General features: G+C 62.2%; 1 protein-coding gene across 1 annotated transcript; it reads left to right on the top strand.

The window, feature by feature from the left end:
- Positions 1–1,342: 1,342 nt before the first annotated feature.
- Positions 1,343–13,903, top strand: RUSF1 (RUS family member 1). Its single transcript, XM_066984248.1, has 15 exons — positions 1,343–1,420; positions 2,131–2,370; positions 3,106–3,183; positions 4,310–4,424; positions 5,918–5,963; positions 7,021–7,053; positions 7,155–7,260; positions 8,563–8,664; positions 9,387–9,457; positions 10,309–10,538; positions 11,638–11,695; positions 11,825–11,895; positions 12,685–12,846; positions 13,519–13,599; positions 13,730–13,903. Exons 1-15 carry the CDS (start codon positions 1,343–1,345, stop codon positions 13,843–13,845), a joined length of 1,587 nt encoding a protein of 528 aa, XP_066840349.1. The 3' UTR covers positions 13,846–13,903.
- The last annotated feature ends 94 nt before the right edge of the window (positions 13,904–13,997 follow it).

The raw sequence follows: 13,997 nt of genomic DNA, 5'->3' as shown, positions 1-13,997 counted from the left end.
ACTGGGGAGGTGGGCTAGAGTGTCCCGTGGGCACGTGGGGCCGTGCTGGCAACCATAGAGAGGTGGAGGACTTCAAACCATAGAGTGCTGGAGGACCTCCCTTCTAGCACGGTTTAATGGAAGACCATAGAGTCCCGGAGGCCCTCCCTCCTAGAGTCCACGCAGTCACCGTAGAGTCCTGGAGGACCTTCCTAGAACGCCCTCCCCGTGACCATAGAGTCCTGGAGGACCTTTTTCCTAGAGAGTCCAACCCGTGACCATAGAGACCTGGAGGACTTGTCATGCAGTGACCATAGAGTCCTGGAGGACCTTTTTCCTAGTCAACCCGTGACCATAGAGACCTGACTTGTCATGCAGTGACCATAGAGTCCTGGAGGACCTCCCTCCTAGAGAGTCTCCACTGTGACCACAGAGTCCCGGAGGACCTTACTCCTAGAGAGCCCACCTCGTGACCATAGAGACCTGGAGGGCTGCCGAATGGAACCCAAGGGGTGACCATAGAGATCTGGAGGACCTTCTTCCTAGGGCGCCCACCCCGTAACCATAGAGATCTGGAGGACTTTCCTCCTAGAGAGCACAAGGGGCGACCATAGACAGCTGGAGGACCTCCCTCCTAGAAAGGCTGCCCGGTTGTTAGCGTAGCAACCACATAAGCACCAAGTGATTATATGAAGGTGCTTTATTCAGTGCTGGAAGCCGGGGCAGGTGCCCAAATCTGGCTTCAAGTCCCGTTACTTCCCAGCCGTTATTTATACATACAATATTGCGTCAGGTATACATATTCATTACAGGTTGCAACAGCAGCCTCGCACTCCATTCTAATTAGCTCCCCTCCCCTTTGCACATGCGTGGCGCACTCTGGTGGTCGTCCAGGTGGTCGTCCAGATGAAGTAAGGAGTCTTCCTCTCCGCTAAACTTTTCCCCTTTCTCGCTCGACGCATGCTCCCTCCGCTCCTTGGTTCTGCTTCACCTCATTTCAGCGCTTCCAGGCCCTTATCCAAGGTCAGGCTGTACCTGTTCCCTCCCAGGGTTCCCCTTCAACGATTCGTTTGACTGCTCCGTATACTCCCTAAGTTTCCCAGTATACATAGATTATTTGATAATATGCTCCCTAAACTTCCCAGCATACATAAATTAATTGATAATGTAAGTACATTTGGCAATGCTTAATTTTACTGTATGACCCATCACCTAAGAGACATTAATAAAACATCCATTCGATTCTCCCCAACGCTAACACGGTGACCATAGAGTCCCGGAGGACCTTTGTCCTAGCGAGTCCACGTAGTGACCATAGAGACGGGGAGGACCTCCTAATACAACCCAGGCAGTGACCATAGAGATGTGGAGGACCGCCCTCCTAGAGCGCCCACCTGGTGACCATAGAGTCCCGGAGGACCTCCCTCCTAGAGTCTACGCAGTGACCACAGAGACCTGGAGGACCTCTGTCCTAGAGCGCCCTCCCCGTGACCATAGAGTCTCGGAGGACCTTACTAGAACGCCCTCCTGGTGACCATAGAGTCTCGGAGGACCTCCGTCCCAGAGAGTCCGCGGCGTGACCATAGAGACCTGGAGGACCTCTGTCCTAGAGCGCCCTCCCCGCGACCACAGAGTCCCAGAGGACCTTCCTAGAGCGCCCTCCCCGTGACCATAGAGTCCCGGAGGACCTCCCTCCCAGAGCGCCCACGCGGCGACCATAGAGACCTGGAGGACCTTTGTCCTAGAGCGCCCACCCCGTGACCATAGAGTCTCGGAGGACCTCCCTCCTAGAGTCTACGCAGTGACCATAGAGACCTGGAGGACCTGTGTCCTAGAGCGCCTCCCCGTGACCATAGAGTCCCGGAGGCCCTCCCTCCTAGAGAGTCCGCGGAGTTACCATAGAGTCGTGGAGGACCTCTGTCCTAGAGCGCCCTCCCGGCGACCATAGAGACCTGGAGGACCTCTGTCCTAGAGCGCCCTCCCGGCGACCATAGAGTCCCGGAGGACCTTCCTAGAGCGCCCCCTCCCCGAGCCCCGGACCCGTTCCCAAGATGGCGGCGGCGGCGACTCCGCGGCGCGCTCCCGGCCCCCCCCCCTCCCCCCCCCCGCTCCCCCTCCCCCCCCCCCGGTGCCGCCGGTGCCCCCCCCCAGCCCGGGGGCTCACGTGACGGGTCACGTGAGGGCCCCCCCCGGTCACGTGGCGCCGCCCCCCCCCCCGCTGTGCCGGGAGCTGTGGGGGCGCCGCGAGGCCGCGCGGTACCGGGGGGGGGGGGGGGGGGGAGGGGCGGGGGGGGGAGGGGCTGCGGCGGCTCCCGGCGGGGGGGGGGGGAGGGGAGGGGGAGGGGGAGGGGGGAGGGGGGGGGCGCGGGGCGGCTGCGGAGGGCGGCGGAGGTGGGGGAGGGGAGGGGGGGGGGAGGGGGGGGAGGGGCAAGGGGGTGGGGGAGGGGGGTTGGGGGGAGGGGGGGAGGGGGGGAGGGGGGGTCCTGGGGGGGTCTTTGGGGGGGAGGGGGGAAGGGGGGGGGCTTGGGGGGATTTGGGGGGGATTTGGGGTCTTGGGGGGGGTCTGGGGGAGGGAGGGGGGAAATGGGGGGGATTTGGGGGGGTCTGGGGGTCATTTGGGGGGGATTTGGGGGCTGGGGGGGGCTGGGGGGGGCATTTGGGGTCTTGGGGGGGGCATTGGGGGGTCTGGGGGGCATTTGGGGGGGATTTGGGGTCTTGGGGGGCTCCTGGGGGGATTTGGGGGGTCTTGGGGGGGCTTTGGGGGGCTGGGGGGGGATTTGGGGTCTTGGGGGGGGTCCTGGGGGGGGTTGGGGGGATTTGGGGGGGTCTTGGGGGGACATTGGGGGGCTGGGGGGGGACATTTGGGGTCTTTGGGGGGGCACTGGGGGGGGATTTGGGGTCCGGGGGGGGGCTTGGGGGGCGTTTAGGGGGGGAGGGGGGGGTTGGGGGGGGGATTTGGGGTCTTGGGGGGGTCCTGGGGGGGGGATTTGGGGGGTCCCGGGGGGGACGTTTGGGGTCTGGGGGGATTTGGGGGGGTTTTGGGTCTCGGGGGGGGTTTTGGGGGGGGTCCCAGAATTTTTGGGGGGGGGGATTTGGGGTCCTGACCCCCCCCCCTCCCCCCCCCAGCGCCTGCTGCTGCCCCAGGGGTACCCCGAGAGCGTCAGCGCCGACTACGGGCGGTACCAGTGCTGGGACGGGCTGCAGGTACTGGGGGCACTGGGAGGGGGTGGGGGGGGCTGGGGGGACTGGGAGGGACTGGGAGGGGACTGGGAGGGACTGGGAGGGACTGGGAGGGGCTGGGAGGGGACTGGGGGAGGCTGGGAGGGGGTTGGGGGGGGATTGGGAGGGACTGGGAGGGGACTGGGAGGGGGTGGGACGGGATTGGGGGGGACTGGGAGGGACTGGGAGGGACTGGGAGGGGATTGGGAGGGACTGGGAGGGGACTGGGAGGGACTGGGAGGGGGGTTGGGGGGGACTGGGAGGGACTGGGAGGGGGTTGGGGGGGGACTGGGAGGGACTGGGAGGGACTGGGAGGGACTGGAAGGGATTGGGGGGGACTGGGAGGGACTGGGAGGGGATTGGGGGGGACTGGGAGGGACTGGGAGGGACTGGGAGGGGGTTGGGGGGGGATTGGGGGGGACTGGGAGGGACTGGGAGGGGGTTGGGGGGGGATTGGGGGGGGATTGGGGGGGACTGGGAGGGACTGGGAGGGGATTGGGGGAACTGGTAGGCACTGGGAGGCAACTGGGAGCACTGGGAGGGGACTGGGAAGGGACAGAAGAAAGTTAGTTTTTACTGGTTCTTACTGGTTTGTACTGGTGCTTACTGGGAGGCGCTGTGCAGCGCCCTGAGGGGCGTTTTGGCACCCTGGGGCCTTACTGGGAGCACTGGGAGTTATTGGGAAGGAGCAGAGCCTTACTGGTTATTGCTAGCGGGGGTTATTGGTGCTTATTGGTTCATACTGGTCCTTACTGGTTTGTACTGGTGCTTACTGGGAGGCGCCGTGCAGCACCCCGGTGGACATTCTGGCACCCTGGGGGCTTGCTGGGAGCACTGGGAGTTACTGGGAGGGATCTGGGCCTTAGTGGCTCTTGATACTGGTTTTTATTGGTTCTTACTGGTTTATACTGCCCTGTACTGGTCCTTACTGGTCATTACTGGGAGGTGCTGTGCAGCTTTCTGGTGGACATTTTGGCACCCTGGGGGCTTACTGGGAGCACTGGGAGTTACTGGAAGAGATCTGGGCCTTAGTGGCTATTGATACTGGTCCATACTGGTTCTTACTGGTTCATACTGGTCCGTACTGGTTCTTACTGGTTTGTACTGGCAGGCGCTGTGCAGCACCGTGACCGGGACCCTCTCCACCCGCGCCGTGCTCCAGACCGTGGGGGTCGGGGACAGCGCGGCCACCGCCACCGGGGCCACCCTCACCTGGGTGCTGCGCGGTGAGTCGACCCAAAATCCCCCTTTTTCGCCCCAAAACCGGCTCCGGCACCCCCAAAATCCCCCGGTTTCACCCCAAATTTCCCCTGTTCCCCCCCCCAGTTTTTCATTTTGGCCCCGAAATCTTCGGTAGTGTCCCCAAAATGCTCGGGTTTCCCCTCAAAATCTGGCGGCGCCGAAACCTTCAATTTTACCCCAAAATCCCCCTTTTTCACCCCAAAATTGGGTCCGGCACCCCCAAAATCCCCCAGTTTCACCCCAAATTCCCCGTCCTCTCCCACTTTCTCGCTTTGACCCCAAAATCTTCAGTAGTGTCCCCAAAACACTGAAGTTTCCCTTCAAAATCTGGTGACCCCCAAAACCTTTATTTTTGCCCCAAAATCCCCCTTTTCACCCCCAAATCCCCCTTTTCACCCCAAAATCTCCTGGTTCCCCTCCCCAAATTCTTTTATGTCCCAAAATTCCATGATTTAACCCCAAATTCTCCCGATTCCACTCCCCAAGTCCCATTTTTATCCTGCATCTCTCTGATTTCACCCCAAAATCCCCTAATTTCATTCCGAAATTCTATTTTTTCCCAATTCGCTCTGATTTCACCCTAAAATTCCCTGATTTCATTCCCAAATTCTCTTTTTCCAAAATCTCCCTGATTTCATCCCAGAATTCCGATTCCATTCCTAAATTCTTTTTTCCCAAATCTTTCTGATTTCACCCCAAATTCCCCTGAATTCATTCCCAAATTGTATTTTTTCCCAAATCTCCCGATTTCACCCCAAAATTCCGATTTCACTCCCCAAACCCCATTTCTATCCCAAATCTACCTGGTTTCACCCAAAAATCCCCAGATTTCACTCCCAAATTCTCTTTTTCCCAAATCTACCTGATTTCACCCAAAAATCCCCAGATTTCACTCCCAAATTCTCTTTTTCCCAAATCTCCGAAGTCTCCCCCAAAAATTTTCCGATTTCATTCCCAAATTCTCATTTTTCCCAAATCTCCTTGATTTCACCCCAAAATCCCCTGATTTTATTACCCAATTTTTCCCCAAAATTCCCCAATTTCACCCCAAAATCTCCAGATTTCATTCCCAAATTCTTTGTTCCCAAATCTCTCTGATTTCACCCCAAAATCTCCAGATTTCACTCCCAAATTCTTTTTTCCCAAATCTCCCTGATTTCACCCCAAAATCCCCAGATTTCATTCCCAAATTCTCGTTTTTCCCAAATCTCTCCGATTTCACCCCTAAATTTCATGCCCAAATTCTATTTTTTCCCAAATCTCCCTGATTTCACCCCAAAATTCCCAGAATTCATTCCCAATTTCTATAGTTTTCCCAAATATCCCCAATTTCACCCCAAAATCTCCACATTTCTTTCCCAAATTCTATTTTTTCCCAAATCTGCCTGATTTCACCCCAAAATTTGGCGATTTTGAATTAAATGTTTGGGGGTGCCCCAAAATTGCCTGATTTCACCCCAAAATGGTTCCCCCGCAGATGGGCTGGGGATGGTGACGCGCATCGCCTTCGCCTGGCTCCAGGGGTGAGCACTGGGGGCACTGGGATGGACTGGGAGGGACTGGGAGGGGTCACTGGGGGTACTGGGAGGGACTGGGAGCACTGGGAGGGGTCATTGGGCTTACTGGGAGGTACTGGGGGTTACTGGGAGGGATCATTGTGGTTACTGGGAGTTACTGGGAGCACTGGGAGGGGTCATTGGGGGTTACTGGGAGGTACTGGGAGGGGTCACTGGGGTTACTGGGAGGACTGGGAGGGATTATTGGGAGCACTGGGAGGTGAGACTGGTTGTCACTGGGAGCACTTGGGGTGTTACTGGGAGCAATGGGGCCTACTGGCCCATACTGGTTTATACTGACCCATACTGGTTTATACTGGTCTGTATTGATTGTATGGGTCTCTGTTGACCTGTACTGGTTTATATTGGCCCGTACTGGTTTATAGTGGTCTATGTTGGTTATATGGGTCTGTGCTGGTTCATACTGGTTTATACTGGTCTATACCGGTTTATACTGGCCCATATTAGTTTGTAGTGATCTATACTGGTATGTACTGGTCTGTATTGGCCTGTAGCGGTCCAGACTGGTCCATATTTATCTCTGCTGGTCTGTACTGGATCATACCGGTTTATACTGGTCTATAGTGGTCCATACTGGTTTATAGTTGTCTATAGTGGTTAATACTGGTTCATACTGAGCTATACTGGCTTGGTTTGTACTGGTCTATATTGGGCCATACTTGTTTATGGTGGTCCATACTGGTTTATGCTGGTCCGTACTGGTCCATACTGGTTTGTACTGGTTCATACTGGGCTATACTGGTTTATAGTGGTCTATACTGGTTAGTACTGGTGCATACTGGTCTATAGTGGTTTATAGTGGGCTATACTGGTTAGTACTGGTCCATTCTAGGCGATACTGGTTTGGGTTGCACTGGTCCATACTGGTCTATATTGGGCCATGCTGGTTTGTATTGGTTTATACTGGACCATGCTGGCTTATACTGGTTGGTACTGGCCCATACTGATCTATACCGGTCCATACTGGTTTATACTGGTCCATACTGGTCCCTCCTCCCCGCAGGCCCTCCCTGGACTGCGAGGCCAAGCAATGGCGGTGAGCGACCCCCCCCCCCCCAAACCCCGCCCACTTTGGGCGGAGGCCCCGCCCCCTTGAGGCCCCGCCCTGTCACGTGACCTTGGCCCCGCCCCCCGCAGGCTGGCCGCTGACGTCATCAACGACGTGGGGCTGGTGCTGGAGCTGCTGGCGCCCGGCTGCGGGGGGGCGGGGCCGCTGCTGCTGGGGGCGGCGGCCATGGCCAAGGTGTGACGTCATAGGGGGCGGGGCCTCGCCGGGGGGCGGGGCCTCGGGTGGGGGCGGGGCTTGGGGTGGGAGTGGGCGGGGCTTGGGGGGCGGGGCTTGGGGTGGGGTTGGGGGGCCTGGGGGCGGGGTGTGATGTCAGGGGGCGGGGCTTGAGTGGAGGGGGCGGGGCTTGGGTGGTGGGGAGGGGTTAGGGCGGTACTGGGGGATACTGGGGCGACGTCAGAGGGATGCTGGGGGGACTGGGGTGGGACTGGGAGGCACTGGGGTGGGAGTGAGTGGTACTGGGAGGCACTGGGAGGCACTGGGGTGTTACTGGGAGGCACTGGGGTGTTACTGGGAGGTACTGGGAGGCACTGGGGCGGTACTGGGAGGCACTGGGTGTTACTGGGAGGCACTGCGTGACACTGGGGTGGCACCGGGTGGCATCGGGGTGCCATCGGGGGCCACTGGGTGGCACTGGGATGTCACTGGGAGTTACTGGGGTGCCGTTGCGGCGGCACTGGGAGGCACTGGGGTGGCACTGGGTGTTACTGGGAGGCACTGAGGTGTTACTGGGAGGCACTGGGTGACACTGGGAGGCACTGGGTGACACTGGGGTGGCACTGGCTGGCATCGAGGTGCCATCGGGGGCCACTGGGTGGCACTGGGATGTCACTGGGAGCTACCGGGGTGCCGTTGCAGCAGCACTGGGAGGCACTGGGATGGCACTGGGTGTTACTGGGAGGCACTGGGAGGCATTGGGTGTTACTGGGAGGCACTGGGTGACACTGGGGTGGCACTGGGTGGCATCGGGGTGCCATCGGGGGCCACTGGGTGGCACTGGGATGTCACTGGGAGCTACTGGGGTGCCGTTGTGGCGGCATTGGGAGGCACTGGGGTGGGACTGGAAGGCACTGGGATGTTACTGGGAGGCACTGGGTGTTAGTGGGAGGCACTGGGTGACACTGGGGTGGCACTGGGTGGCATTGAGGTCCCATCGGGGGCCACTGAGTGGCACTGGGATGTCACTGGGAGCTACTGGGGTGCCGTTGCGGCGGCACTGGGAGGCACTGGGGTGTGACTGGGAGGTACTGGGGTGTTACTGGGAGGCACTGGGAGGCATTGGGTGTTACTGGGAGGCACTGGGTGACACTGAGGTGGCACTGGGTGGCATCGAGGTGCCATCGGGGGCCACTGGGTGGCACTGGGATGTCACTGGGAGCTACCGGGGTGCCATTATGGTGGTACTGGAATGTCACTGGGGTGTTACTGGGGTGTTACTGGGAGGCACTGGGAGGCACTGGGTGTTACTGGTGTCCCCAGAGCGCGGTGGCGGTGGCGGGCGGGGCCACGCGGGCAGCCGTGGCCGTGCACCAGGCCCGCAGGGAGAACGCGGCCGAGGTGAGCGCCAAGGACGGCAGCCAGGTGCGACTGGTTTGGACTGGGAGGCACTGGGAGGGGCTGGGGGGGCACTGGGAGGGGATTGGGGGGGGCTGGGAGGGGATTGGGCGGGACTGGGAGGGACTGGGAGGGGATTGGGGGGGACTGGGAGGGGCTGGGAGGGGATTGGGAGGGACTGGGAGGGGAACTGGGAGCACTGGGAGGGCAACTGGTTAGTACTTGGAGCGCTGGGAGGGGAACTGGTTCATACTGGGGGGAACTGGGAGGGGAACTGGTTCATACTGGGAGTACTGGGAGGGCAACTGGGAGCTCTGGGAAGGGAACTGGGAGCACTGGGAGTTATTGGGAGGGCAGCTGGTTCAAACTGGGACCACTGGGATGGGAACTAGGAGGAACTGGGAGGGGAACCAGTTCATACTGGGAGCACTGGGAGGGAAACCGGGCGCACCGGGAGGTATTGGAAGGGCAGCTGGTTCATATTGGGACCAGTGGGAGGGGAACTGGGAGCACTGGGAGGACCTGGGGGGGCAACTGGCTGGTACTGGGAGCACTGGGGGGTGGACCCAGTTCATACTGGGAGGAACTGGGAGGGGGACTGGTTCCTACTGGGAGCGCTGGGAAGGCAACTGGTATTACTGGGAGCTGTATGTGGCCCGTATTGGTCCGTACTGGCCCATACTGGTCTGTACTGGTCCATATTGGTCTATACTGGTCCTTACTGGTCCTTACTGGTTTATACTGGGCAGGAGACGCTGGTGAACGCCGTGGGCCTGGCGCTGGCGCTGCTGCTGCTGCCCCTGCTGGAGGGGCGGCCCTGGTGAGGGGGCGGGGCTTAGGGGGGCGTGGCCTGTCTGGTGGGCGTGGCCTAAAGAAGGGGCGTGGTCTGATTGGTGGGCGGGGCTTAGGGAGGGGGCGGGGCCTCGCCAAGGGAAGGGGCGGGGAGCCCCAGAGGCTCATGGGAAGGTTCCGTGCCCCAGGGGCTGATGGGATACGGGAGGACTTTCACTTTCGTTTCGACCCGTGGGGAGAAGCTCAGCGATTGGCGGGGGAACCGCAGGGGCTGCTGGGATCGGGGCGCCGCAGGGGCTGATGGGAAGGGGCAGGGACCCCCGGGGGCTCATGGGAAGGTTCCGTGCCCCAGGGGCTGATGGGATATGGGAGGACTTTCACTTTCGTTTTGGTCTTTCACTTTCATTTCTGCCCACGGGGAGAGGCTCCGCCATTGGCTGGCGAGCCGCAGGGGCTGATGGGAAGGGGCGGGGGACCCCCGGGGGCTCATGGGAAGGTTCCGTGCCCCAGGGGCTGATGGGATACGGGAGAACTTTCACTTTCGTTTTGGTGCTTTCACTTTTGTTTTTGTCCATGGGGAGACGCTCAGCGATTGGCTGGCGAGCCGCAGGGGCTGATGGGAAGGGGTGGGGGACCCCCAGGGGCTCATGGGAGGGCTCCATGCCCCAGGGGCTGATGGGATACGGGAGGACTTTCACTTTCGTTTTGGTGCTTTCACTTTCGTTTCGGCCCGTGGGGAGAAGCTCAGCGATTGGCGGGGGAACCGCAGGGGCTGCTGGGATCGGGGCGCCGCGGGGGCTGATGGGAAGGGGCGGGGACCCCCCCCAGGGCCCCGCGCCCCGGGGGCTGATGGGAAACGCCCCCCCCCCCCCCCCGCAGGCTGAGCTGGGTGCTGGTGGCCCTGCTGGTGGGCGCCCACCTGGGCTGCAACGTGGGGGCGGTGGGGGCCCTCCGCCTGCCCACCCTCAACAGGCCCCGCCTCCGCCTCGCCCTGGGCGGGGCCTTGCGGCCGAGCCCCGCCCACGAGCCCCCGGCCACGCCCCCCGCCGCTGACGTCATCAGCGTGCCCGGCCCGGAGGAGGTCAACCCCCGCGAGCCGCTGCTGCCCGGTGAGGGCGGGGGTGGGGGTGGGGGGCGTCGCCCCGGGGTCACGTGATGTCACCCCCCCCCTTGTCACGTGATGTCACCCCCCCATCACCCCCCCTGTCACCCGGTGCCACCCAGCGTCCCCCAGTGCCACCCTCGTGTCACCCAGCGTCGCCCAAGGTCGCCCCTGTGTCACCCAATGTCAGCCTCGTGTCACCCAATGTCACCCAACGTCACCCAACGTCGCCCAACGTCACCCTTGTGTCACCCGGTGTCACCCCTGTGCCACCCAACGTCACCCCCTTGTCACCTGGTGTCACCCAGCGTCACCCAGTGTCACCCCCGCGTCACCCAGCGTCACCCAGCGTCACCCAGTATCACCCCTGTGTCACCCAGTGTCACCCTCATGTCACCCAACATCACCCTTTTGTCACCTGGTGTCACCCAACGCCACCCAACGTCACCCAGTATCACCCCTGTGTCACCCAACGTCACCTGTCCTCATCCTTGTGTCACCCAACATCACCCTTGTGTCACCCGGTGTCACCCCTGTGCCACCCAACGGCACCCTTTTGTCACCTGGTGTCACCCAGCGTCACCTGGTGTGACCCCTGTGTCACCCAACATCACCCAATGTCACCCTTGTGTCACCTGGTGCCCCAATGTCACCCAATGTCACCTCTGTGTCACCCAATGTCACACTTTATGTCACCCAGTGTCACCCCAGTGTCACCCAACGTCACCCAACGTCACCCAGTATCACCCCAGCGTCACCCAAAGTCACCCAGTGACACCCTTGCGTCACCCAATGTCACCCGTGTCACTCGGTGTCACCCAACCTTACCCTTGTGTCACCCAGTGTCACCCAACGCCCCCCAACGCCCCCCCAACCCCCCCCAACGCCCCCACAACGCCCCCCAACACCCCCCCCCCCCAACGCCCCCCCAACGCCCCCCAACGCCCCCCAACCCCCCCCCAACGCCCCCCCAACGGCCCCACAACACCCCACAACATCCCCCCAACCCAATGCCCCCAACGCCCCCCCAACACCCCCCAACACCTCCCCAACGCCCCCCCAACCCCCCCCCAACACCCCCCAATGCCCCCCAACGTCCCCCCCAGGCTTCGGCACCCGCCTGCGCCTCCACCTGGGCGCCCCCCTGCACCGCCTGGTCAAGAGGTGAGGAGGAGGGGGGTTGGGGGTGGGAAATCGGGGGTCTGGGGGGGGGTCCCCAAATCGGGGAGGGGTCCCCAAATCGGGGTGGGGGTCCCCAATCGGGGTGGGGGGTCCCCAAATTTGTCCCCACAGCGAGGCCGAGCTGAGGAAGGCGGTAGAGTGCGGCACCCGCGACTACGTCATCGTGCTGCGCCCCAGCCGAGGTGGGGGCCCCGAAATTATGGGGGGGGGGGGAAATTGGGGGTCCCCAAATTGGGGAGGGGTCCTCAGTCTGGGGGGGGTCCCTAAATTGGTGTGGGGGCTCCGGTTTTGGGGTGGTGGCTACGGTTTTGGGGTGGGGGGCTCTGGTTTTGGGGTATGGGGGATCCGGTTTTGGGGTGGGGGTCCCGAAATTTGTGGGGGGGGCCCCAAAATTAAGGGGGGGGTCCCCAAATTGGGGAGGGGTCCTCAGTCTGGGGGGGGGTCCCCGGATTTGGGGTCCCCCACCCATCGTAGGGGTCTACAAAGGCAATGAGAGGGGTCCCAACCCCAACGGGGGGGTCCCCAACCCAATAGGGGGGTCCCCAACCCAACGGGGGGGTCCCAAATCCAATGAGGGGGGCGCTCCTCAACCCAATGGGGGGGTCCCCAACTCAACGGGGGGGTCCCCAACTCAATGGAGAGACCCCAACCCAACTGGGGGGTCCTGAACCCAACGGGGGGGGGGGTCATCAACCCAATGTGGGGGTCCCCAACCCATCTGGGGGGTCCCGAACCCAACGGGGGGGGTCTCAAACCCCAAAAGGGGGGGTCCCCAACCCAATGGGGGGGTCCCCAACCCAATGGGGGGGTCCCCAACCCAATAGGGAGGGTCTTCAACCCAACGGGGGGGTCCCCAACTCAGTGGGGGGGTCCCCAACCCAACGGGGGGGTCCCCAACCCAATAGGGGGGTCTCCATCCCAACGGGGGAGGGGTCCCCAATTAACGATGGGTTCCCCGCCCCCCCCCCCAGGCTGGGTGGGGGTGGGGCTGCGGCACGGGGCCCCCCCCGACGCCCCCCTGCGGGCCTGCGCCCACGCCCTGCTGCTGGAGGAGCTGCTGGGCCCCGACCTGCCCCCGGGGGCACCCATGGGTGCTGCCCTGCGCCGCCTGCAGCAGCGCCTGCGCCGCTGCCGTGAGTGCCGGGGGGGGGGGGGGGGGGGGGGTCCTCGGGGGGTCTTGGGGTGGGTTTGGGGGGGTCCTGGGGGGGTTGGGGGCGGCTGGGGGGATCCCTAGGGTGGTTTGGGGGGGTCCTCGAGGTGGTTTGGGGGGTCCTGGGGGGGTTGGGGGGGTCCTGGGGGGTTGGGGGGGGTTGGGGGGGTCCTTGAGGTTGTTTTGGGGGTCCTTGGGATGATTTTGGGGAACCCAGAGGTGGTTTTGGGGTCCCGGGATGGATTTTGGGGTCCCGGGATGGTTTTGGGGTTCTCGGATGGGTTTTGGGGTGGCTTTGCTGGTTCCTGGGCTTGGTTTTGGGGCTCCCTTGGGCCATTTTGGGGCGCGGGGTTGGGTTTTTGGGGTCCTGGGGACATTTTGGGGGTCCTGGGGTGGGATTTTGGGGTCCCGGGGTGAGATTTTGGGGTTCTCGGATGGGTTTTGGGGCGGCTTTGCTGGTTCCTGGGCTTGGTTTTGGGGCTCCCTGGGGCCATTTTGGGGCGCGCGGTTGGGTTTTTGGGGTCCCGGGGACGTTTTTTGGGGTCCCGATGGCATTTCCGGGGGTCGCAGGGTTGGATTTTGGGGTCCTGGGGTGGGATTTCGGGGTCCCCGCCGGCGACACGTCCCCCCCCATCCCCCGTTGTCCCCCCTCCAGCGCCGGGCTCGGTGCCGTGGGCCGCGGTGGCCGAGAGCTCGCGGCTGTGGGACACCGCCCTCGGCCCCGCCTTCTTACGCGGTACGTGATGTCATCATCATGACGTCATCACCATGACGTCATCACCATGACGTCATCACCATGACGTCATCACCCCAGCGTGACGTCATCGCCCCGCCGTGACGTCATCGCCCTTCCCGCCCCCTCACAGGCTTGGCCAACGCCGGTTGGCTGACGCACCGGCACCAGCTGGCCCCCGACGAATGGCGGCTCGACTGGGCGGGGCTGGAGGGCGGGGCTTCGGAGGATAAGCCCCGCCCACCTTGACCACGCCCCACCCCACCCCCCCGCGCCTTATTTCCCCTAAAACGGCCCCAAAAACGGCGCCCGGGGAGCGAAACTTGCTTTTTTTGGACGATGGGATCAAATTTCCCCGGTTTTGGGGGTGATTTACAAAAATCTGCATTTTTTTTTTCTCT

This window comes from Anser cygnoides, chromosome 28 (assembly GCF_040182565.1).
Source record: "Anser cygnoides isolate HZ-2024a breed goose chromosome 28, Taihu_goose_T2T_genome, whole genome shotgun sequence".
Classification (NCBI taxonomy): domain Eukaryota; kingdom Metazoa; phylum Chordata; class Aves; order Anseriformes; family Anatidae; genus Anser; species Anser cygnoides.
Note: the sequence above shows the minus strand (reverse complement) of the source record. Positions and strands in the feature narration are given on the sequence as shown.